General features: G+C 48.6%; 3 protein-coding genes across 3 annotated transcripts; all 3 read left to right on the top strand.

The window, feature by feature from the left end:
* Positions 1–68: 68 nt before the first annotated feature.
* Positions 69–3,934, top strand: SLC39A7 (solute carrier family 39 member 7). Its single transcript, XM_045834500.1, has 8 exons — positions 69–220; positions 528–930; positions 1,019–1,187; positions 1,347–1,400; positions 1,535–1,693; positions 1,842–1,982; positions 2,194–2,390; positions 3,061–3,934. Exons 2-8 carry the CDS (start codon positions 532–534, stop codon positions 3,331–3,333), a joined length of 1,392 nt encoding a protein of 463 aa, XP_045690456.1. The 5' UTR covers positions 69–220; positions 528–531; the 3' UTR covers positions 3,334–3,934.
* On the top strand, positions 3,934–6,301 carry HSD17B8 (hydroxysteroid 17-beta dehydrogenase 8). Its single transcript, XM_045834515.1, has 9 exons — positions 3,934–4,306; positions 4,399–4,604; positions 4,703–4,819; positions 4,939–5,031; positions 5,123–5,208; positions 5,321–5,396; positions 5,615–5,657; positions 5,848–5,922; positions 6,115–6,301. The coding sequence occupies exons 1-6, from the start codon at positions 3,934–3,936 to the stop codon at positions 5,364–5,366; spliced, it is 921 nt and encodes a 306-aa protein (XP_045690471.1). The 3' UTR covers positions 5,367–5,396; positions 5,615–5,657; positions 5,848–5,922; positions 6,115–6,301.
* A 1,401-nt stretch (positions 6,302–7,702) lies between these two features.
* RING1 (ring finger protein 1) lies at positions 7,703–11,997 on the top strand. The gene is made up of 7 exons (XM_045835118.1): positions 7,703–8,116; positions 8,241–8,375; positions 9,321–9,481; positions 9,582–9,797; positions 10,494–10,883; positions 11,065–11,338; positions 11,591–11,997. The coding sequence occupies exons 2-7, from the start codon at positions 8,298–8,300 to the stop codon at positions 11,690–11,692; spliced, it is 1,221 nt and encodes a 406-aa protein (XP_045691074.1). The 5' UTR covers positions 7,703–8,116; positions 8,241–8,297; the 3' UTR covers positions 11,693–11,997.
* Positions 11,998–24,705: the final 12,708 nt, after the last annotated feature.

Below are 24,705 nucleotides of genomic sequence, written 5' to 3'. Positions count from 1 at the left end.
GAGGAAGCGGTCTCCTCCGGCCTGTTAGCTGGCCTCACTCACCCTCCCCTCAAATAACCTCCTCACGCATGCGCGCCAGGGCAGGTTGGCTTCGCCGCTACCGGAGTGCCGCCACATTGGTAAAGGCATTGGGACCGAGGTAGAACGGAACTTTCTGTTCTCGCGGGAGCTAGGACTGCCACGTCCGAGGAAACAGGGAAAGGAGAGGATCCTGGAGCCGGTAAGAATTTCTCGCTTCCCCCTACCGTCCTTTCCAGGTTTTTTCCCCCCACCTTGTCGTACAGACTAGGGCCCAGAGAGTCCATAAAGTGGTTGCTCAAAGCTTAGAGTGGTGTCCCGGGGGCCCTACATCGGAAGGAGGTTCAGAATAAAAAGAACGAGTCCTGGGAACAATGCGGGTGGGGGCAGAATGGAATGGGAAAGCGGCTTATAGAAGTGGATGGAGGGCGCGAGCGGAGTAAAGCGGACCCTGCATAGGTACAGAGTTGAGGATCAAGTGGAGTCACTGTCTCTGTCCTTCTTGTCAGCGTGATGGCCAGAGGCCTGGGGCCCCCCCTCTGGGTGGCCGTGGGACTGCTGACCTGGGCGGCCTTGGGGCTGCTAGTGGCCGGACACAGGGGTCATGGTGACTTGCATGAGGACCTGCACGAGGATTTCCATGGCCAAAGCCACTCACATGAGGATTTTCACCATGGACACAGCCACGCCCACGTCCATGGCCACACTCATGAGAGCATCTGGCATGGGCATACCCACGGTCACGGCCACGGACATTCACATGAGGATTTGAACCATGATCATAGCCATAGCCACTCCCATGAGAGCCTCTACCACAGAGAACATGGACATGACCATGAGCACAGCCATGGAAGCTATGGGGAGGCTCCAGGCATCAAGCAGGACCTGGACACTGTCACTCTCTGGGCGTATGTGAGTCCCAAGGAGATAGGGGAGAGAGGGACTGGTTCTGGATTGTTAGGAAACCCAGTATACCTGACCCGTGACCTTCCCTCACCAGGCACTAGGCGCCACAGTGCTGATCTCCGCAGCTCCGTTTCTCATCCTCTTCCTTATCCCCGTGGAGTCGAACTCTCCACGGCACCGCTCTGTGCTCCAGATCTTGCTCAGTTTTGCTTCCGGTGGACTCCTGGGAGATGCCTTCCTGCACCTCATCCCTCATGCCTTGGGTAAGTAATCTCAGGTCTCTACCTCAAATCTTAACATATTCTTTGGGCAAAGGGGTTCTTTCTCCTTTGTGATCCCTGACTTTCCAATATTTCTGCAAATTCATATCCCTGGGGTCGGGTATTCATTCTCTCATCTTGCCTTTTTCCCCCTTCTTCCAGAACCTCATTCTCACCACCTTCAGGAGCAGCGGGGACATGGACACTCCCACAGTGGTGAGGAAGGGGTGGATGGAGACAGGGATTGGGGTGCTGGGGAAGGTCCACCCCTCCCAGTTCTTCTCCTATACTTGAGGAGGAGGAGTCTGAAATCCCTATCTCCCTTATTGTCTCATTGCCTCCTTTCCCAGGCCAGGGCCCCATTCTGTCTGTGGGACTATGGGTCCTTAGTGGAATTGTCGCCTTTCTTGTGGTGGAGAAATTTGTGAGACATGTTAAAGGAGAACATGGACACAGTCACAGTCATGGACGTGGTCACACACACGGAAGTCATGGACATGGAACACAGGGTAAGTCCAGGAACAACTTTCCTGAAAGCCACCTTGCTTGCCTCAGAATCCCTTCATCCTATGGCCCCTGTTAGGAAGGGACTTCCCTTCTGAGGACATACCAGGAGGTCTCTGTCCCCCACCTTTACCAACCCTTTTCTTCTCTCAGAGCATTCTTCAAAGGAGAAACAGAACTCAGAAGAAGAAGAAAAGGAAGTAGGGGGATTGAGGAAGCGGAGAGGAGGCAGCACAGCGCCCAAGGATGGGCCAGTGAGACCGCAGAATTCTAAGGAGGAAAAAACAGGTTCAGGTGAGGTCCAGGGTTGGTAAGAAGCTTGGGCAAGGGGCATCATCATGAATCACGTGGAATATGTGCAGTGGGTAATGGCAGGTGTCTGGAAAGCACTGAGGGGCTGGGCGTGATGTGGTTTCTGTGTGGGGAATGTGATAATGGCTGAGCAGGGCCAGGATGGGGATGACGGAGCATCTAATTGTTTTGTCTTCCTTTTCTCCTGTATAAGATCTGCGTGTATCAGGGTACCTGAATCTGGCTGCTGACCTGACACACAACTTCACAGATGGTCTGGCCATTGGTGCTTCATTTCGAGGGGGTTGGGGATTAGGGATCCTGACCACAATGACTGTCCTGCTACATGAAGTGCCCCATGAAGTCGGGGACTTTGCCATCTTAGTCCAGTCTGGTTGCAGCAAAAAGCAGGTTGGTGATGATGTGCACTAAATGTGATTGCTTCAGACCCTTTACCCTCTGCTCAGCCACCCCAAACCCAAGACTGCTTCTCCTTAGTGCCAAACAAATCATACTGTTATTAACAATAAGCCTAGAAATGTTGGAGAATTCTCTTTCCTTTTCCTGTAGTTATTTCTTGAACTGTTGGCCATAGAGCATCTCAATGGTTTATGGGGGTCTTTCATACCACATTCCCTATCCTGGATTACTGAATCAGAAGGTCTGTGGAAAGAACCTTTTTTCTTATTTTAAACCCTCAGCCAAAGATATTTAGAGAGAGAGAGAGAGAAACATGGATGTGAGAAAGAAATATTGATTGGTTGCATGCTCCCGTACATGCTCTGACCAGGGATCAAACCCACAACCTTGGATGTGCCCTGACTGGGAATCAAACCTGCAAACCTTTGGTGTATAGGACAATGCTCCAATCAATTGAGCCACCCAGCCAGGGCTGAAAAGAACCTTTTTGATATCTAAGGTTTTTCAGAAAGTGTTTATTCTAGATCCCTGCCCTTTTTTGCCATATTCTTTTGTTTCCAAAAACACACATCCCACCATATATACCTATACCCTACTAGCCACATCTAAGCCACTTGTAAACTTTAGATATTGATGAGTGTCTCTCTTTTCTACCCACCAGGCGATGCGTCTACAACTACTGACGTCAATAGGGGCCCTCGCAGGCACAGCCTGTGCCCTCCTAACTGAAGGAGGGGCAGTGGGCAGTGAAGTTGCAGGTGGTTCAGGTCCTGGCTGGATTCTGCCATTCACTGCAGGTGGCTTTATCTACATAGCCACCGTGTCTGTGTTGCCTGAGCTGCTGAGGGAGGCATCACCATTGCAGTCACTTCTGGAGGTGCTGGGGCTGCTGGGGGGAGTTGTCATGATGGTGCTGATTGCCCACCTGGAGTGAGAGGTGGGACTAACTGCCCCCACCCCAGCCCCAAATCTGTAAGCTGTCTGTGTCAGGGGTCTGTGGAGGTTGGGGGGCCCTGGCCAGAAGCATCTGCTGAAGAAAGTTGTATCCTGGGGAAGTGCTGATTTTGGCATGAGGGCAACAAGGTTTGGCAGTTTTATGGGGCCTGTAGGGATGAGGATGAGCGGCCAGAGGGACCATTGTGTTGGGCACGTGCTGACCATGTTGTTGAATTTGGGGGGCTAAATGGGTCCATGTAGAAAGCTGGAAGAGACCAGTGATGGCCGCCTACCCCAAGTCTCCTACCCCACCTATTCCCAGCTGCCACACAGATCTCTCCAAGGTCCTCCTTCTTCCTCCCCTCCAGGGAAGATCAGAGCCCCAAACCAGGGGAGGGGCTTTTCGGGATAAACATCTATTAAACATCAATCAATCGTGTGTCCTGATTTGGAAGTGATTCTGCCGGGGCGGGCAGGGAGCTTTAGTTACTAATCTCATGGCCTGATTTTTATTTTGTTTCTAATTTTTATATCGCTGTTTGAATCGAGGGAATGGGGTGGCGACCGGAAATAAAGTCCTCGAGTCTTCCAACCCCAAATGCAGCCTTTGTCTTTTTTGTGGGGGGATGAGGGCCCCTCAATCTTGCCATTCTTAAGGGCCCCGAGTGTTGGTGTGTGGCCACACCTCCGCGGTGGGAGGTCGGCTGGAGCTGGAGGCCTTGGGTATGTTACGTTGACGGGGTTGCAATTGGCCTGGCTTTGCTATCGCCACGCCCCCACTGTGCCTGGATTGGCTCTGTGCTGGATTACCCGTTCATCCACAGCCAGCCATGGCGACTCAGCTCCGGCTCCGCTCTGCAGTAGCCCTGGTCACAGGTTGAGGGGGTGTACTTTCAGGGAGGGGTCGGGTACCAGAATGCTGTCAGGGGTGTGCCCTTGGCCTGTGCAGCCGCTGGGACTTCTGGCCGCTGGTACAAGTTTTACTAACTTTGCGTCTTGTTAACCTCTGACCCCTGCTCATTTCTCCCCATACCCCACCCCTTCGTGTTCTTTCCTGTCACAGGTGCGGGTAGCGGCATCCGCCGAGCAGTCAGTGTGCGCCTGGCCCAAGAGGGGGCTGCAGTGGCTGCTTGCGACCTGGACGGGGCAGCGGCACGGGAGACGGTGCAGCTGCTGGGCGGGCCAGGGAGCGAGAAGAGGGCCCACGCTGCCTTCCAGACAGACGTGTCTGAGGCCGGGTCCGCCAGGCACCTGCTGGAACAAGTGCAGGTGAACGCGAGCAACCTCATTCCCTTTAAAGCGCTCCACTGCCTCCACTGCCCCTAGCTGTTCGTGTTTTTTTGGTGTGTAACCTCCCTCTTCCATAGGCCTGCTTTACTCGCCCACCATCTGTCGTCGTGTCCTGTGCGGGCATTACCAGGGATGAGTTTCGACTTCACATGTCTGAGGATGACTGGGACAAAGTCATAGCTGTTAACCTCAAGGTGGCGACCTCTGAACCTGTGACTTCTGGCACCTTTAGCCTGGGAAGGGAGTTGGAGGATGACTGTCACCACAACTGATTCTTTTTCTACCTCGTTACTCTTCTCCCCCCTCCCCCCAGGGCATCTTTCTAGTCACTCAGGCAGCAGCCCAAGCCCTGGTGTCCAGTGGTTGTCATGGCTCCATCATCAACATCAGTAGCATCATAGGGAAGGTCAGGTTGAGTTGGGATGAGGTCAGGGTGTAGAGAGGAGGGCCTCTCCTTTGGACTCCTGATTCATCCCAAATCTCTAACTCACCTATAGGTGGGGAACATGGGACAGACAAACTACTCAGTGTCCAAGGCTGGAGTGATTGGGCTGACCCAGACTGTAGCTCAGGAGCTTGGACGGTTAGTCAGACACCTGACGGTATAGGGGACTTTGCTGCAGCATGTCAGAGGTCTGAGGGAGAGGTCACTGGTCAGTCTTCTCCGGAGTCAGCAGCCACTCTCCCTTCCACAGATATGGGATCCGCTGTAACGCTGTCCTTCCATTACAACACCTATGACACAAAGTGCCACAGAAAGTGCTGGACAAGGTAGGAGGCCATGGGTGGAGGGCAGAGAGCAGAATCGTTAGAGACCCAGCTTCTCTGGGCTTGAGAGAGCAAGTAAATGCTGGACACAGTGCCTGGCAAGAAGTAGGTAATCAGTAAGTGCACAAGGTTTGAAGACAGAAGGAAAAAGGGTAACAGATTCAATCTACAAAAAAATCCACAAAAGAAACTTTCAGCCACATATGAGTGTTTTGTTACAGATAACTGCAATGATCCCAGTGGGACATCTGGGAAACCCTGAAGGTGAGCACTGAGGAGGAGGAGGCCCTGGGGAGGATCCTGAATGAACAGATGCCAAAGTCTATGGTATCTGAAAGGGTCTCACCGGGGTGGATGGTTGGTGTGTATGTTTTGGGAGGTGGGGGTGTTATTGGTGGGCTCCTTTGGGTCTATGAGTGAGTAGGATTCTGCCCTCTCCTCATTATTCCCATAGATGTGGCAGATGTGGTCGCCTTCTTGGCATCTGATGACAGTGGATACATCACCGGGGCCTCAGTGGAAGTCACCGGTATGAGGCCATCCTGGGCAGGGAGAGGGCAGAGAAGTGGAACCCAGATGACATGTGAAAGCATATGAGGGGAGTCTGGAGCCACTGAAGAAGGGCAGAAGTTCTCAAAGGCCAGGGACAGGAGAGGGTGGGTGCTCCCCGGCCCATTTGTCTCCACCTATGCATTTGTCCAAATGTTTCTGCCCCTCCCAGGAGGTCTTTTCATGTAACTGCCTCAAGGACCCTGGACTCTGCTCACTCCCCCACCACTCTGCCGGGCCTCCTGCTGATGAGAACTCTGAGTTCCCAGGCTACAAAAAGGGTGGCAATGTATGGCTCAGGAATGCTGAATATGGGAGGCAGGGGTGCTTGTGACCCTAATAAATTCCAAATCCTCTTCCCTGCCACCTCCAGTTCTTGTGTCCAAGCCCTCAGACCCTTCCCCACCTCCCCCTCCTTTCCCTCTCCCGAAGGATTGTTCCCTTTCACTGCCTTGTCTCCCAGGGCAACCCCTGCCGCCGGGTGTGAGAAGAGTATGTGTTACTGTGTATTCCTGACACTCTGGGTCTTTTTGGAGGGAGGGGTCTTTGCCCCACCCCCTACCACTAGTCCTGCAGCCTGAGTTTCCTCCCCCCAATACCCTGGGTTCTTATGGTCCCCAAGAGTGATTTGTTCATGGCCCCATCCCAGTGTCCAGTCTGGCCCTAGGAGGGGGTCTTGGAACAGGTGGCACTCTCCCACCCACCCCTCTCCTTTCTCTGAGTTTTCCCCTCCCCTTTCCACCTTACAATAGCTGCAGCCGGCCTGGGGTCCGATGGGGGGATTACAGGAGGGGGCCAGGATTAGGGGAATGGACCAGCGATGAAAAGAGCTGGAGAGTAGAAGGGAGGGGGCTGGAAGGAGGAGGAGGAAGGGGAGGGGGTCTGGCTAATCGACTCTGGAGCCCACATAAGGACTGGCCACGGACTGAAGGAGAGAGGACAGGGAAGTAGGGGGGAACTGGGGGAGGGGGCGAGGGGACCCACTGCTTCCTTGTCCCAGACACAGACCACCCCCTGGCCGCAGCAACCCAGGTCCGGGATCCCCAGCTCAGGCAGCAGGAGACGGGGACGCCTATCACGGTCTCTTTTCCCATGAATCTCTCTCATTCCCTGCCCTCAATGGGGGTCGCTCTGCCCCTTCCTCTTCCTCTAGCCTCCCGGTCCCCTTCCTTGACTTCGAAGTCCTGCCCGGTTCCCACTGCAGACATTCGGCCCTTTGTGCCCCCCACCCACACGCGCACACCCCCTTCCCGACAGGGGCTCCATCTTGTGTGCGTGTTCCTGCTTCCGCGTGGTGCCTCCGTTACCCCGTTTCTCCCGTGCGCCTCCCTCCCCCGCCCCGGGCCGCGGCTCCTGATTGTCCAAACGCAATTCTCGAGTCTCTGGCTCCGGCCGAGAGTTGAGTCTGGACGTCCCGAGCCGCCGCCCCCAAACCTCGAGGGGAGAGCAGGTCGGAGGGTCTAGAGGCCAAGAGGAGGGCAGAGCAAGTCCCCAGGGTGGTAGGGGAATCCCGGGCACTTCGGGACTTAAGTTGCATTCACAGGACTGGAGGACAGAAGCGGCAGAGGATCCTTAGCAACTTTTTCCCCCTGAATCCCGGGCTGAGGTTACGAAGAAGTTGTGTGTGGGGATAGAGAGCCTTTCCCTAGAGCCGCTAGGGGACACGGAGTGGGGGAGGTGGCCCTTTTGCAACGCCACCGATCCATCCCCTCCCGAGATCCCAGCGATTCCAAGGCCCCGCCCTCCAGAGGCACCGGGCGGGGGCCGAGGGAAGGGAACGAAGGTGGAGGTTGGCTGCACGACGGTGCTGGGCCGGGGGCGGAGACCGCGGTCCCCACGTGGCGAGGGACTCTGGGACGCCGCTCCTGGCTGGGGGCGGGTGCGTTCCAAAGGCCGGGGAACCCGAGTGTCCACGTCGCGTCCCACCCGCGCCGCGAGTGGCGGGGTGACGTCTCCGCCAGCGGGGCGGGGGGGGGAGTGGAGTGGAGGGGCAGGCGGAAGTGACGTAGGGCCCCAGCTCCCGGGTCTTGCGGCGGCGGCGGCGGCGGCGGCGGCAGCGGCGGCGGCAGGAGCTACTGTTTGAGCAGCGGCTGTGGACCGAGCGAACTCGGCCCGGAGTCGGTACCCCGGGCGCGGCGCTGCGGCAGCGGTAGCTGAGCGACTGCGGGACCCTGGTGAGGGGCCTCGCCGGAGCTAGGGAGCAGAGGGGAAGGCTCTGGAGGGGCGGGGTCTGCGGGAGGGGGGTGTCCCCTAACCCTGTCCCTTCCCTTCCCCTTTCCCCCTTCCCCCTCTTCCCAGCCCACCTCTTCTCCTCCTCCGCGGAGGAGCCCCGGAGGGGGTCGGTACTAGCTCACCATGACGACGCCGGCGAATGCCCAGAATGCCAGCAAAACGTGGGAACTGAGCCTGTATGAGCTCCACCGAACCCCGCAGGTGACAGCACTCTCCCATCACAGCTTACTCCCTCTCCACAAGCCACTCAATCCTCACACCTCTTCTCACAGCCTCTTTTCCATTTTTTGCCCTTTTCTACGAAACCCACCCGATTTCACAGAATCCCTTGGTCCTACCTTTGAATCACCTTAACCTTTTCAAACCACTTTCACATTAATTTAACCCTCAGAACAGCCAAAGAAGTAGAGCAAATATTACTGCCTTCTTTTGAAAGGTAGTAAACAGAAATCACCTTCTCTTGTTCTTCAGTTCAGTGTCACAGATCAATGCCTATAAGACTCGCCTTGGGAGTTTATTGAAAATGGAGCTTTCCAGCCTGCCACCACCCCCCTTCTCAGCAGTCTGATACAGTAATGGGATGGGGTCCCATAATCTGATATAGGTGCAGTAGTACCAGGGCCACACTTTAAGAAATTCTGTTGAATAAGTCTTCGCCAAACCACCAGTCTGTGCCACCCCCACCCCAGGTGTCTCTCTCAACCTCAGATCCTCTTGGGGCGAAGCTCCAACTCTTGATTAAGGGACATTAATTCTTTCTTTTTTCTATTCCCTCCAAATCAGTAGCTCCCTCACCCCAGAATTCCCATCTTTCTCAAGTGGCCAACACGGGGTACCCAGATTCTTCCATCTTGATGTATTTCTGAAAGTTTCCATTTCATGGATAACTCCTTTCTTCTTTTCTTTATTGATTTTAGAGAGAGAGGAAAGAGAGAAACACTCACTTATTGTTCCACTTATTTATGCATTAATTGGTTGATTCTTGTGTGTTTCCTGACTAGGAATCTAACCAGCAACCTTGGCATATCCGGACTGCACTCTAACCAACTTAGCTATTAGCTGCCTGGCCAGGGTGGGCCACTTGTTTCTAAAGCTCTTTTCCCCCAACCCACCCCCACCCACCTTTCTACTCTCTGATGCTTCCAGGAAGCCATCATGGATGGCACAGAGATTGCAGTTTCCCCTCGGTCACTGCACTCAGAACTCATGTGTCCCATCTGCCTGGACATGCTGAAGAATACAATGACCACCAAGGAGTGCCTCCACCGATTCTGCTCTGACTGCATTGTCACGGCCCTGCGGAGCGGGTAATAGGAGGGACACACTTGAAATGAGGTAAAGGGTTCAGAGTTGAGGCCTCAAATGCCTTGGCTGCTGACTGCTCAGGGCCTTTTCTCTCCCACCCAGGAACAAGGAGTGCCCCACCTGCCGCAAGAAGCTGGTATCCAAACGATCTTTACGCCCAGACCCTAACTTTGATGCCCTGATCTCGAAAATCTATCCCAGCCGGGAGGAATATGAGGCCCACCAGGACCGTGTGCTCATCCGTCTCAGCCGCCTGCACAACCAGCAGGCACTGAGCTCCAGCATCGAGGAGGGGCTGCGCATGCAGGCCATGCACAGGTTCGGGGCCAGCAGAGAAGCGGTGGCAGGGCTGGTGGGACAGATCCATGGGTCACATTCCTGGTACTGACTTGGCTGCCTGCCATCTTCTAAGCCTTAGCACCCTAAAAGTTGACTATGACCTGAGTGTCAGACCTGGAAGTCAAGGATGTAGATTATGCCTTCTTAGCAAATGGCACTACTATTTTTGAGAAGAAAATAGCTCACCTTCTAACTCTCTGTAAATTAGAACAGTAGAGTGATTTGGAGTATAAGCTCCAGAGTCACACTGCTGGGAATTAATCACCCCCTAGGCCAGCACTGCTATCTTTAATGTGTATCCTGAGGGTCTTCTGAGAAATGGAAATTCTGACTCTCTAGGTTTGGAGTTGGGCCTGAAATTCTATAAGCCTGGGCTGCTGGTCTTGGACTACACTTTGAAAGGCTAGGGTCTGTGGCCTCAAGCAAGTTATTCAACCTCTATAAGCCTCGGTTTCCTTAGCCATGAGAGATGATATAATAACCTGCCTCATAAGACTTATATTATAGGAGGCGATTAATGTAAAACACTTAGCAATGTGCTTGGCACATACGTAGTTAGTAGTTAATAAATATTAGGTGTCATCCTTAAAATATCTCTGATCTCTTAAATCCTAAGTTTAAAACCTAAACCCCTTATCCTTGATGCTTTCTAACCTCAACCACTTGCTTCCACAGGGCCCAGCGTGTGAGACGGCCGATGCCTGGGTCAGATCAGACCACCACCATGAGTGGAGGGGAAGGAGAACCAGGGGAGGGAGAGGGGGATGGAGAGGATGTGAGCTCAGACTCTGCCCCTGACTCTGCCCCAGGCCCTGCTCCCAAGCGACCCCGTGGAGGGGGTGCAGGCGGGAGCAGTGTAGGGACAGGGGGAGGAGGCACTGGTGGGGTGGGTGGGGGTGCTGGTTCTGAAGACTCTGGTGACCGGGGAGGGACCTTGGGAGGGGGTACCCTGGGCCCCCCAAGCCCTCCTGGGGCTCCTAGTCCCCCCGAGCCAGGTGGAGAAATTGAGCTCGTGTTCCGGCCCCACCCACTGCTCGTGGAGAAGGGAGAATACTGCCAGACTAGGTGAGAGTGCTGTCTTTCCCCAGACCACTGAGAAATCAAAGATCACATAGACTTTCATCATGAGTTGGCTTTGCCTAACCCAAGAAAGAAGCCCTAGTCCAGAAGCCCTTTTGGAAAGTCCCCTACTTCCCTTTTGCATTTGAAGCTTCCCATACCTTAAATGTGCCCTTTCCTACCCCAGGTATGTGAAGACAACTGGGAATGCCACAGTGGACCATCTCTCCAAGTACCTGGCCCTGCGCATAGCCCTGGAGCGGAGGCAGCAGCAAGAGGCCGGGGAGCCAGGAGGGCCTGGAGGGGGCGCCTCTGATGCTGGGGGACCTGATGGGGGTAGCGGGGAGGGCGGGGGTGCTGGAGGAGGTGACAGCCCGGAAGAGCCTGCCTTGCCCAGTCTGGAGGGTGTCAGTGAAAAGCAGTACACCATCTACATCGCCCCTGGGGGTGGAGCTTTCACGGTGAGAGCCTTTGAGGGCAGTGGGGGGCAGGGTGCCACACACAACCATGACCCTGACTTCTGACCCACTCTCTTCCTCTGCATCTCCCTCTCTGTCCTTTCTCCTCCATCACTCCATGTGCCCTTGCTTTGCCCCATCTCTTTTTATTCCTCTTTCTTGCCTCCTTCCTTGGTCACCTCTCATTCATTTCCTTTATTGTCTTCTCCAACTTTATTTCTCTTCACCTGCTTCTTCCTCCCACCCTCTCTGTAGACACTAAATGGCTCTCTGACCCTGGAGCTGGTGAATGAGAAATTCTGGAAGGTGTCTCGGCCATTGGAACTCTGCTATGCTCCCACCAAGGATCCAAAGTGACCCCACAAGGGGACAGTCGGAGGATGGAGACCATGGGGTATCCCTGTGTCCTGTCCACCACCCAGCTTTTGTCCCCCAGTGCCCTCCCAGCCTGGCCAGCCAGCAAGAGGACACAAATGAGGACATGTGGCTTTTCTACAAAGTATATCAGATTCTTCTATATTGTACAGAGCAGGGCGTGTACCCCATCCACTGCCTTTTCTATTGCCCCAAACCTCCCATCTACATGAGACGTTGGGTAAGCAGAATAACCCTCCTTTCACATCCTCTGCCAACAACAAATTTGCTTTTGTTCCTCTTTGAAACCTGCAGTTTTGTGTGTCTCTTTATCTGGGGTGTACTAGAAGGAAAGGGTGGGAGGTCTAGAAATCTTGTAAAATCAGCTTTGGAAATGGGGAAGAAAGGTCAAAGTTTATTCAAAGTGAGTAATTCCCATATTTCTGAACCTCCAAAACAGCAAATAAGTACAAAAGTAGGGAGAAACAATCAGGAAAGCTGGAAGAGACAGGAGGAACAGCCCAGGGGTGTGTGAAGTCAGGTTCCAAACTTGCCCGCTAAATCCTGATTCCCCCGGGCGGAAACCAAAAGTTTCAATACTAAAAAGAATGAAGGAAAGTGGTTAAAAGGGAGTAAGGCAGGGGAACAGGGCCGTGATGTTTGCAAGGGGAATAAATCTGACTGCAAGAAGCTAATTTCTATAGCTGGGAAGAAAAGAGGGAGGGCTGTGGGGGGCGGAGGCAAGAACCTCCCTGCTCGACGTGCTGGGAGAGGAGTGGGCGGGGTGTATAATTCCCGGGCGAAGGAGCTAGTTTTCCCCACCCCACCCCCGGCTGTCCTTTGGTGCCTGTTCGGGCAGCGCTGGGAGTAGAGCTGTTGGGTATCAAGTGAAGCCATCGCTCCTACCGATCTGATTTTGGTGGGCAGGACCGAGGACTCGGGCGCGGGGCTGCGCGAAGCGAGTCAGAAAGAGGAATCAACCGCCTGCCCGGGAGGGACTGATGCTCCCTCTCCTGGCTTCAGTCTTTCTGTCCCTCATTTCCTTTTACGTTGCCGTTCGCGCCCCACATTCATCTGCCCCAAATTCCTGTGGTTTGCTTGGTTCTCTGCCCTGCTGGCAAAGGAGTCAGCCTCGCTGTGAGCCCCAGGGCACCCCACTCTACACTTGAAATTTCTCATATGTTCCCCTCATTCCTAGTTACCCTCAGTACCACAGGACGCAGTGGGAATCCTCCAGCCTGGGCGAGCACTGCAGACCTGATGATCTCTCGTGATCACCCCCAGACCTCTTGTCCTGCAGAAACAGACAACACCCACTCTTACCCTCTTAGGAGCCCCAATTTAAACCCGCCTCTCGGGAACCCTAATAATGACCCCCATTCTCCCCACCCCCAAGTATCCGGGGAGTGTTGAGCTCCTGGAATTGGGTGTTGCTCCTGGAATTTCAAAGAAGAGAAACATGCAGAGGAGCCAGGAGAGGAAGCCCAAGAGTACAGAATGCACTGAGCTTTACTTTTGGGTCCAGGAGGGTCGCCCCCTCACACTCCTCATTCGCCCCAGCCCTAACCAATCCAACAGCCTCTTCTGTCTCTATTGCTCGTCCTCTTGACTCTCTGGAACGGCCTGCGGCCCCTTGCACCTACCTGTCTTTCCTCACACAGCCCTTCTATCCCTCCTCAGTCCCCAGCCGCCCTCACCACCGAACCTCTCACATTTCTCCGCCTGCCCCTCTCTGCTAAGAGTGCTCTCTCACCTACCTGTGGCCCCACGACAGAGAACTTTGCAGACATGACTGTTTATTTAGGTGACGCTGTGAGGAGATACGCGGAAGTGGTGACCTAAGTAAGTCTCCTCTACCTACAAACCAAGAAAAAAATAACTGCCACCTGGCCAATTTTCCCTCCCCGGTGACTGATAGGCTCCCCTCTGAATCATTGGGATAGCTGGAGAGGCTGGGAATGGCCTTCCCTAATACATACTGCACTGCCAAGAAAGAGAGGCCTTTTTGAAATGCAAATCTGATTGTTTCAGGCACTCTACTTAAACTCATTCAGTGGCTTCCCATCCATCTCAGGTTAAAGACCCAAATCTTTAACCTGTCCTCTAAGACCCTGCAGGTGTGGTCCAGCCAGCCTCTCCAGCCTCAGCTCGCACCACACTCTCCCCTCACCCCTGAATGCTCCACTTCCTGTCAGCAAGTGCTTCCTACCGCAGAGAGCCGTTGTGACGACTGAACCCTCCGCCCAAAAGGCTCTTCTTCCATTTCTCTCCTTCAGATCTCACCTCCTTGACCCCCACTCAGGGGAGGTACCCTAATCAGGTACCCTTTCAGGGTCAAATTGACCCTTTCTGAGCCCCCACACCAAGGTACACCCAGTCAACTCAGTGTAGTTACTGTGCACATTTGCTGGTGATTATTCGACGTCTGTCTCCCCACGGAAAGTAAGCTGCTGAGGGCAGGGGCCATGGCTGCACTGCTCACTCTTGCCATTCCCTGGACCTAGAACTGAACACAAGTGGTGAGCTGGAATATTGGTCAAATGGAGGCATGTGTGCCAGAACCTGGGGACAGGGGCTAGATTTTTCAGGCTTTGGAAGGCAGCATGAAATAACGTGGCAACAGCACAGGATTGAGAACCAGAATATCTGGGTTCAATAACTAGTTTAAAACTATTAGCGGTGTGACCTCTAATTATTAGCAGGCTGTGAAAGAACTCTGAACCCTAACTTTCTTATCTATAAAACAGGAACAACTTCAGAATCAAACTAGATAGAAGAATTAGAAAATCCAAAAGCAACATCACCTAGAAATACTAGATAAAATATGAAAAAAAAAATTAAACATATGACTGAGTTCTTAAAAGGGAAGTAAAATCCTGTGTCTTAGAAACAAAGAGGAGCTGGGGCTGGTGTGGCTCAGTGGATTGAGTGCCAGCCAGCGAATGGAAATGTTACTGATTCAATTCCCGGTCAGGGCACGTGCCTGGGTTACAGACCAGGTCCCCAGCTGGGGGCATGTGAGAGGCAATGTATCTCTCACACATCGATGTTTCTTTCCCTCTCTTTCTCCCTCCCTTCCCCTCTCTCTAAAAAGTAAGTAAAAAGAGGAGACTGAAACCAGAGAATGAGCTGACCAGATCTAAAGTTATGAGAAGGGGCCTGGGTGGTAATTGGTTCTGTTACTCAGGGCCTGAGTTTTAGCCACCTGGGGACAGGTGATGAAGGTCTTGATCCCGAAAGTGGGGGGGAGGGGTTTGGAATTTGATGAAAGGCAGTCAAAACTGATAAAGAAATAGACCCTCAACAGATCTATAAATTCTAATAAATTGAGCTAGAAGCTAAAAATGCATACATCCAGTACCTAGATACTTTTATAGATGTATTCTGCCAACTCTTAAAGGAACTGCTTATTTATTTATGTAAACTGTCCCAGAAAATGGAAAAAGATGGTCAACCACACTTATAAGACTAATAATCCTAAATAAAACATCAGCAAGCCAAATCCAGTAGAGTTAGTGCATGTGTGTACACACATTTGCGCTGTGTGTGTGTGTGACAAAGAAGGGAATTCCAGGAATGCAAGGATGGTCTACTTTAAAAGTCCATTAATGATATTTATGACATTGACATTTTAAAAAGAACAGAACGTATCATTGTCCCAGTAAGTACAGTGAGTACATTGGATAAAGTATTCAATATACCACAAATTATTGATTTTTTAAAATGTGGCTAATTAGGAATACAAAATTATTTCTAACTTCAATACAAGAATACTAGTTTCTACTGTTTGTATTCACCATTGGGGATGTCTGAGCTGGCACATTTAGAATAAGAGGAAATAAAGTCCTCACTATACATAGATGTTGATTACTTACAAAGAAAATACACAAGAACCTACAAACAGAACTAATATACCCCTTTCTGGAGGCAAGAGGAATATACAAACATCAATATGCCTATGACCCAGACATAAACAAATAGATTTTGTTTTCAGAAAATACCATTTGTAATAGCAACAAGAACTATAAGATACTTAGGAATAAATAAAACAAAATGTGACATGATCTTTATGGGGAAAATTATAACTTTATTGGAGAACATTTTGAGAAAAAAAAAGACATAACAGAATGGAGAGGTATGCCATGCTCATGAAAAGGAAAATTCAATGTAAAGTTGGTAATTTTTCTCAAGTCTACAAATTCAGTACAATTCTCATCAAAACTCCAAGATATTTTATGGAACTTGACAAGCTGTTCTCAAAATTCCTATGGAAAAGTAAATGGCCAAGAAAAGATAACATAAATTTGAAGTGGGAGAATGAGTACCAGAGTACTTGCCTTATCATATGTCACAACTATATCCTTAAGATAGAGTAATTAACACAGTGTAGTTTTGGCACATGGGCAAATAAGTGGACCACCGGTAAGGAATAGAACTTCTTGGAATCAGACCCCTAAAGATATGAGAACTTGCTATGTCACAAAAATCAGTGGGGAAGGATGGACTACTTGTTCAATGTCTTGGATTATTGACTATCCAAATGGAAAAAAGTAGCTTAAATGTGTGAAAAACAAAACATAAAACCATTCAAAGAAAATATATTGATGACATAAAATATAGGGAAGGATTTCTTAAACAAGATATAAAAAGCACAAACAATAAAAGAAAAGATTGACGCATGACTATATATTTTTTAAGTTTTTAAGCATCTATAAGACAAGAGACACCATAACAACATAAAAAGATAAGCCACAGACTTGGAAAATGTTTACAACTTACATGACTAATGAAGAACTAGTATCCAAGATTTATAAAGGACTGCAGATCAGTAAGAAAAGGGCAAGACAGGAGAAAATGAGCAAAAGTTATGACATTCAAGACAACAAAGAGGACTAGGAATAGTAAATAACTCCAATGTCAATACAAGGATGTGAGTTTTTATTGTTTCTATTCACCAAGTTACCAATAAACATTGAAAGGATTCCCAACCTCACAGGGATGTAGGAATGCAAATCAAAACCATGAGATACTACTTTACACAACTGAATCAGCATAATAAAAACCACTCTGATAACCCTAATAGGAACTTGTACATTTTGTGTTGAAGTATGAACAGCTATGACAACTTAGGGAGTTTAGTAATACTTAATGATGAAAATGCACACACTCTAATACCCAGAAACCTTGTTATTAGATGTGTTCCTCAGAAGAACATTTCTACATATGCACAGGAGGCAAGGGTATGAGTGGGCACTGCAGTATCATTTGATCAGCAAGAAAAAAAAATGGATACAAAGCTAATCTGTCCTTAAGATAAAGGAATGGATAAAGTATGGTTTCTTTCTTACAATGGACTGCTACGCAGCAGTTAAAATAAATAAATTATGGCCATATTTATCCATACAATGAGTTCTGGCTGGTGTGGCTCAGTGGACTGAGCACTGGCTTGTAAACCAAACGGTTGCCAGTTCAATTCCCAGTCAGGGCACATGCTTGTACTGCAGGCCAGGTCCCCAACAAGGGGCACATGAGAAGCAACCGCACATTGATGGTTCTCTCTCTCTCTCTTTCTCCCTCCCTTATCTTCTCTAAAATAAATAAATAAAATTTTTTTTAAAAACACAATGAGTAAAAGAGGTTGCAAAAATGGATGTTGTATGATATATTTATGTAGGAACACAAATATGTGTTAAAAGTACAAAATATGTGTGGGAATAATTCCAACAACTTCAGAATGGTAATTATCACCCAGAAATGATGGGCTTTAGCTACATGGGTAATGCTTTGTTTTATTTTTATTTTTTTTAAGATACAAAGCAAAAGAGGTGATCCAGCCCTAACTGGTGTGGCTCAGTGGGTTAGGTGTCCTCCTGCAAACCGAAAGGTTGGATACCGGGTCAAGGCACATGCCTTAGTTTCAGGCCAGGTTCCTGGTTAGGGGCATGTGAGAGGCAGCCCAATTTATGTTTCTCTTGCACATTGATGTTTCTCACCCTCTCTTTCTCCCTCCCTCCCCCTCTCTCTAAAAATAAATAAAAATAAAATCTTAAGAAAAAAGAGTTGATGCAAAAGCAAGGAGCTGCTCGATAGGATTGCTGTGATGATTGAATGAGCCGGTAAACGCACAAGCGCTCAGTGAAGGCTTGTCATTAATCTCTTTGGAAGGCTGCGATGTCGGTGGCTTTGTAGGTGGAGAGATCTGACATCCCTGTCTGTGTCCCCTCTCTGTGAAATCTCACTCTCCTGTTAATGCCTGTTAATCTTAGGTGAGTTACTTAACTGCTACATGCCTCAATTTCCTCATCTATAAAATGCATATATTAAAAGTGCCTTATCTCATAGCATTGCTGTGAGAGTTAAAAAACTCAAAGTGCTTAGAGCAGTACTACCTAGCTTAGAGTAACTACTCTAGAAGATTGTTACTGCTGCTAGGTGTCACTTCTAGCTTCACATAAATTCTTTTTTTAAAATTTTATTTATTTATTTTTAGAGAGGGAAGGGAGGGACAAAGAGAGAGAGAAACGTTAATGTGCGGTTGCTGGGGGTCATGGCCTGCAACCCAGGCATGTACCCTGGCTGGGAATCGAACCTGGAACACTTTGTTTCCCAGCCTGCGCTCAATCCACTGAGCTACGCCAGCCAGGGCTCATATAAATTCTTTATAAATCTTAACTTTTAAAATCTCCTAAGAGCCTCATTTGGCAATTAAAGTGCCCAGTACCTGGGAAGACCCAGACTCTGCCTTCAAGGAGTTGAATCAAGGGTTAAAAACTCACGTTCCTGTAAAGGCCAGGAAGGTAACTGCAAAGTAGCAGTGGAAGGTGGTAATGACAGGGCAGCTTTCCCGTCTGGAGGAGCAGCAGCTCCTGGTCTGGCGTTGCCATGCTGGAATTCAGAGTTAGCACTGCCACATTAAAAAAAATTTTTTCAACAGAAACTATAAGTCCCATTTTTCTGTAAAATTCCCCCATTTTTGTGTTGCAATTAATTCAAAAGAATAATAAAAACATATTGTGAACAAAGTAGATATTTGTGGCTTGCCAGGTTTCAAGCCCTAAGACGGAAGCTGGCACAGAGACAGCTGCAAGAGCAGACCTTGACAACGCAGTGTGATCAGAGCTACCACAATGGTGAGTGACAGCAGTGGGAGTGTGGTGGACTGAAGATGACAGCAAGCTCTTTGTCATTGCTCCCACCGAGATGTATAGTCTACCTCATCTTCCAACATTCCAGGCTGGCCCTAACCTGTTTTGAACAGCATCTGGCCGGAGGGACTGTGTTGGGTCTCATGAGGCCTGCAGCTTCCCCATTCTCCATGTGGAACATGCCTCCTTGAAACCCAACCACCATGCTGTGAGGAAGCTCAAGCCGCCACAGGAAGAGACCCACACAAGCAGAACAGAGGCTGGCAGCCAATATCAACTGCTTGTCAAGTGAGTGAAGCCACTGTGGAACATCCAGCCACCCCAGAGCCCCAGGCAACAGGAAATGCAGACCTGCACAGTCAACCTGCCGAATTGTGAGAAACAGTAAACTTCTTTTTAAGATACCAAATGCTAGGGTGTCTTGTTGAGTAGCAACACAAAATCAAAACAAGCAGCATTAGGGAAAAAAAAAAGGAGGTTTTATTCTACCTAGAAGAGTCAGGTTTTAAGATTTGAGGTAATGCTTGGAAAAGACATACCTTGGCTTTGTGTGTGTGTGTGTGTGTGTGTGTGTGTGTGTGGAGGAGGGAGTGGATGGTAAGCAGTTAACTTTGCAAATGGAGGGGAAAGCAGGCACATAGCGTGGATAACGAAAAGTATAGTGCAACCAAGGTTCCCCAAGTAAATCAGTTTTGCCAATTGGGGCATAAAGCACCAAGATGGAGGGATGGGAGATAATAAATTCTAACATTTCCTGAGTACTTACTGTGTGCCAGGCACTGTGATAGATGCTTCGCAAATTCATATAAATCACTAATCCTCACAACATAGCTGTCTCATTTTATACACAAGAAAGTTGTGGTCCAGAAAGTTTAGGTTACTTGCCAAAGGTCACACAGCCAACAAATGGCAGAGCTGAGATTTGAAGCTGCTCTGTAAAGCCTGTGTTCTTTCCACTGTATCATAGAGACACTACAGCTTCTTCTATTGAGTCAGATCCCGAGGGGCTGTGCTCCAGGTAAACAGGTGAGGATTGTACCTGAAGGGGAGAGGCAGCCACTAAGGAGCAAGTTGGGGAGTGAGATGTTCCGATTTTCACATCAGAAACATCCCTCTGGCAGCTTGACAAAACTAGAAACAAGCAAGTATGGAGACATTTGTGAAGGTCTAGGTGGGGACACCTGAGCAGTGCTACACTGCCCCTCGTGGGGATTGGCACAGGCCAAGTGGCTGACACTGTGAGTTAGGTTCGGGGCAGAACCAGGATAAAGGTTCTCTCTGAGGCACAATGAACACGGCAAGCCATGTCACAATGTGGCAGGGAAAACTGGGTCCAAACCCTGAGTCCAACAGTCCAGAGAGGAGACTTGGGCTGGGGTCATACGGCCAAGTTAGGAGCTGGAAAGAGGCAGGATGAGGGGAGTAGGCCAAGAACCAACAAAGGTCCTGAGAAGTGGCTGGAAACTCTAGGGCAGGGGTGTCAAACTCATTTTCACCAGGAGCCACATTAGCCTGGCAGTTGCCTTCAAAGGGCCGAATGTAATTTCAACTCCTTAACAGTTAAGTAATTGCATTTATACAGTCCCAAAGTTATTTTGGCCCTTTGAAGGCAACCAAAAGGCTGATGTGGGCTCCAGTGAAAACAAGTTTGACACCCCTGCTCCAGGGAGTGCTGTGACTCACCTCTGTGAAGCAGGTGGGCATAGGGTGCCAAGGGCTGAGGAAGAGGCCAGAGGCAGGTAGAGAGGGGAGATTCAGGTGTGGTGATGAGCTGGTGAGTAAAACTGCAACACTGGTCATAGACCCAGGGGGAATAGCAAGGGTGTGACCTGGGGGAGCTTCCAGGTTTCTGTGTGGGCAGCTGGGTGGTTGGTAATTCTATTTACTGAAACCAGGAACAACAGAAAAGGAGAAGGTTTAGGAGAAAAGATGAATTCAAATTTGGGAATACTCAATGTTTGCTTGGTAAATTTAAATGGAAACATCACTTTTTAAAGCAGCATGGATATTGAGATAGAGAGATTCACAGCAGAAGTGTCTGGCAGTAAAGGTCGGGAGAAAAATCTGGGCTAGAGTACATGTTTGGGAGTCACCAGCATAGTGATGGGATGAGAGAACCCAAGAAAAGCATGTGCATGAGGAGAGAAGGGAGCCTGCAGCAAGTAAGCCTTGGAAAGTGACCTCGGAAAGATCAGCCACAGGGGCAGGCAAGAAGGATGAGAAGGAAAGAGTGCTTTCACAAAAACCAGCAAAGAACTTCAAAGGATAGTCAGTAGGGTCAAATGCTCCAGAGAAGAAAAACAGAATGAAGATGAAAATGCCCATTCGATTTGGCAATGAGAAGGTCCAGCTGAGGTTACCTGGTGCAGTGGGAGGTGACTGCGGACGAGGAGGTGCATTACTTACCCATTGTGTAGGACACACTGCCCCAAACCTTAGTGGCTTACAGCAGCAATAAGTATACATTAACTCCCACAAGCTCTGAGGAGTAGGTATTTGGGCAGGGCACAGCTGGGACCTCTTGTCTCTGCTCGGCAGTGTCTGGGGACTGAGTTGGAAGTGACTCGATGGCTAAAAGCTGGAATCACCTGAAAGCTTCTTCACCTGAGTGTCTGCAGCGGGCCCTTACTGAGACTGTAGGCTGTTACCCCTGTAAACATGAAGGCTGAGTTCCTGTGGGGGGCAGCCTCCTGAGGGGAAGAGAGAGAACCCTGATATTTGAGGGGCCAAAGACAAGAGTACAAATAAAGAATATGAAGTGACAGGGATTTATTCTGCATGCTTGGGTTGTAGATTTTCTAAAACAAGCAGAAATGTATATTCTACAACTTGAACAGGTCGCATAAAATCCATATAATTTCATATTCTTTTTTTTTTTCAGTAACTTATTGGGAATTTTTAATTTTCTTTTTTTTTCTTTTTTTGAAAGATTTTATTTATTTATTTTTAGAAAGAGGGAAAGAGGGAAAGAAAGAGAGGGAGAGGAACATCATGTGCAAGAGATATATTGATTGGTTGCCTCCTGCACATCCCCAACTGGGAACCTGGCCCGCAACCCAGGCCTGTGCCTTGACCAGAATCAAACCAGCAACCTCTTGGTTCACAGGATGGTGCTCAGTCTACTGAGCCACACTAGCCAGGGCTCTTTTTTTTTTTTTTAAGCAAATTGTATTGATTATGCTATTATAGTTGTCCCATTTTTTTCTCCCCTTTATTCCCTTCCTCCCTGCACCCCCCCTCCCACCAGCATTCCCCACCCTTAGAGTTCATGTCCATGGGTCATACATATATAAGTTCTTTGGCCACTCCATTTCTTACACTGTTCTTAACCTCCCCCTGTCTATTTTATACCTACCATCTATGCTACTTATTCCCTGTACCTTTATCCCCATTCTCCCCCCTCCACCTCCCCACTGATAACTCTCCATGTGATCTCCACTTCTATGATTCTCTTCTTATTCTAGTTGTTTGCTTACTCTTTTTGTTTTGGGATTTTTTTAGGTTGAGTTGTTGATAGTTGTGAGTTTATTGTCATTTTACTGTTCATAGTTTTGATCTTTTTTTAGGTAAATCTCTTTAACATTTCATATAATAAGGGCTTGGTGATGATGAACTCCTTTAACTTGACCTTATCTGAGAAGCACTTTATCTGCCCTTCCATTCTAAATGATAGCTTTGCTGGATAGAGTAATCTTGGATGTATGTCCTTGCCTTTCATGGCTTGGAATACTTCTTTCCAATCCCTTATTGCCTGCAAGGTTTCTTTTGAGAAATCAGCTGATAGTGTGATGGGAACTCCTTTGTAGGTAACTGTCTCCTTTCCTCTTGCTGCTTTTAAGACACTATCCTTATTTTGATCTTAATTAGTGTAATTAGGAAGGGCCTTGGTGTGTGCTTCTTTGGGTCCAACTTCTTTGGGACTCTCTGAGCTTCCTGGACTTCCTGAAAGTCTATTTTCTTTGCCAGATTGGGCAAGTTCTCCTTCATTATTTTTTCAAATAAGTTTTCAATTTCTTGATCTTTTTCTTCTCCTTCTGGCACCCCTTTAATTAGGATATTGGAACATTTAAAATTGTCCCAGAGGTTTCCAAGCCTGCCCTTTTTTTTTAATTCTTTCTTCTTTCTGTTCTGGTTAAATGTTTATTTCTTTCTCCTGCTCCAAATTCTTGATTTGAATCCCAGTTTCCTTCCCTTCACTGTCAGTTCCATGTATATTTTTCTTCATTTCACTTTGCATAGCCTTCACTTTTTCCTCAATTTTGCAACCATACTCACTCATTTCTGTGAGCACCTTGATTACCAGTGTTTTAAACTCTGCATGTGATAGGTTGGCTCTCTCTTCATCACTTAGTTCTTTTCCTGGAGTTTTGATCTGTTCTTTCATTTGGACCATTTTTCTTTGTCTCGGTGCACCTGTTATGTTGTAAGGGGTGGAGCCTTAGGTATTCTCCAGGGTGGAACAACCCACTTTGCTGTGTTGTGGTGCAGTCTGGATGAATGTTTCTTCTTTATTTCCTTGGTTGTTGGATTTCAATACAGTTCGGTTTTCTGGCAGTTCTGGTTGTTTTTTGTTTTTAAATTTGTTGTTGTCCTTCTTTTGGTTATGCAAGGAGGCAAGTATATCTACCTATGCCTTCATCTTGGCTGGAAGTTATAATTTCATATCCTTTATCAGTTTAATTACTGATCAAAATAATGAAGATATATGGAGCTCTGATATGTATTCTTTTCCCAGTTTTTAAAAATTTAAGTAGACTACTTCCTTGAAAATATTCTATTTCTTTTTTATTTTCAGTCTTGTTTCTTTGAATTCCCCCTCATAATTTCTGTTTCTGTCATGATCTCAATGTGTGCTCATTCTCAACAATCAAGGATTAAAAATAAAATATAACTTTACCCAAAGTTTATAAAATTTAAATGTAGTTCCACCAAAGTAGGTACATATACATGTAAAAAAATTTAGATATGTTTACCAAATTTATTTTCTTCTAAAGTATTCAAAATTGTCTATTGAAAAAGTAAATACAAATTATACTTAATAAATATTTATATTTAAAACTAATCAAAGTTAAATAAATCTGGGTGGTTTGCTAACTTTTAATTTTTTATAAAATATTTTTATAGAAATCAAATTATTCATAATCTAATATTCAATGTCCACCCACTTACCAATACAAAAAAATCAGGACTTCCGGCCAAGATGGTGGCATAAACATACACACGGTGCCTCCTCACACAACGAAAAGAAGGACAACAACAATTAAAAAAGAAACAGAACTGATAGAAAATCAAACTGTATGGAAGTCTGACAACCAAGGAGTTAAAGAAGAAACATCCATCCAGATCCATAGGAGGTGCAGAGACAGGCAGCTGGGTAGAGAGGACTCGCAGCAAAGCGGCAGTGGAGGACCAAAGCCAGCAAGGTGGCGGCTGGTGGACCCAGTGAAGCAGTGGATTGTGGAGTGGGGCATTCAAAGCTGCAGGTGGCCGGTAAGGCAGCAGCTGGTGGACCAGCAAGGCAGCGGAGGTCCCACATTCATGTGCGGATAAATTGGGAGGAACACCTGGGGAACAAAACAGATTGCACAACCTGGGGTCCCAGGGTGGGGAAATAAAGCCTCAAACTACTGATTGAAAACACCTGTGGGGGTTGAGGCAGTGGTGGGAGGAACTCCCAGCCTCACAGGAGAGTTCATTGGAGAGACCCACAGCATCCTAGAATGTACACAAACCCACCCACACAGGAATCAGCACCAGAAAAGCCCATTTTGTTTGTGGGTAGTGGGGAAGTGACTGAAATCCAGCTGAGAGCAGAGCAAGCAACATTGTTCCCTCTCAACCCCTTCCCCACATACAGCATCACAGACCAGC

Source organism: Phyllostomus hastatus, unplaced genomic scaffold (assembly GCF_019186645.2).
Source record: "Phyllostomus hastatus isolate PE091 unplaced genomic scaffold, TTU_PhHast_1.1 phas_contig_1048, whole genome shotgun sequence".
Classification (NCBI taxonomy): Eukaryota; Metazoa; Chordata; class Mammalia; order Chiroptera; family Phyllostomidae; genus Phyllostomus; species Phyllostomus hastatus.
This window is presented reverse-complemented; position numbering and strand designations above follow the sequence as displayed.

What these genes read in the sequence shown, in the direction of transcription:
- SLC39A7 (XM_045834500.1), top strand. Translation starts at nt 532, where the DNA reads ATGGCCAGAGGCCTGGGGCCCCCCCTCTGGGTGGCCGTGGGACTGCTG. An exon ending in TCATGGACATGGAACACAGG is followed by an intron (nt 1,694 to 1,841) that starts GTAAGTCCAGGA and finishes TTCTTCTCTCAG; the next exon opens with AGCATTCTTCAAAGGAGAAA. An exon ending in GGAGGAAAAAACAGGTTCAG is followed by an intron (nt 1,983 to 2,193) that starts GTGAGGTCCAGG and finishes CTCCTGTATAAG; the next exon opens with ATCTGCGTGTATCAGGGTAC.
- RING1 (XM_045835118.1), top strand. Translation starts at nt 8,298, where the DNA reads ATGACGACGCCGGCGAATGCCCAGAATGCCAGCAAAACGTGGGAACTG. An exon ending in AGCTCCACCGAACCCCGCAG is followed by an intron (nt 8,376 to 9,320) that starts GTGACAGCACTC and finishes TGATGCTTCCAG; the next exon opens with GAAGCCATCATGGATGGCAC. An exon ending in GGAGAATACTGCCAGACTAG is followed by an intron (nt 10,884 to 11,064) that starts GTGAGAGTGCTG and finishes TTCCTACCCCAG; the next exon opens with GTATGTGAAGACAACTGGGA.
- HSD17B8 (XM_045834515.1), top strand. Translation starts at nt 3,934, where the DNA reads ATGCAGCCTTTGTCTTTTTTGTGGGGGGATGAGGGCCCCTCAATCTTG. An exon ending in GCTGGGACTTCTGGCCGCTG is followed by an intron (nt 4,307 to 4,398) that starts GTACAAGTTTTA and finishes TTCCTGTCACAG; the next exon opens with GTGCGGGTAGCGGCATCCGC. An exon ending in ACCTGCTGGAACAAGTGCAG is followed by an intron (nt 4,605 to 4,702) that starts GTGAACGCGAGC and finishes CCTCTTCCATAG; the next exon opens with GCCTGCTTTACTCGCCCACC.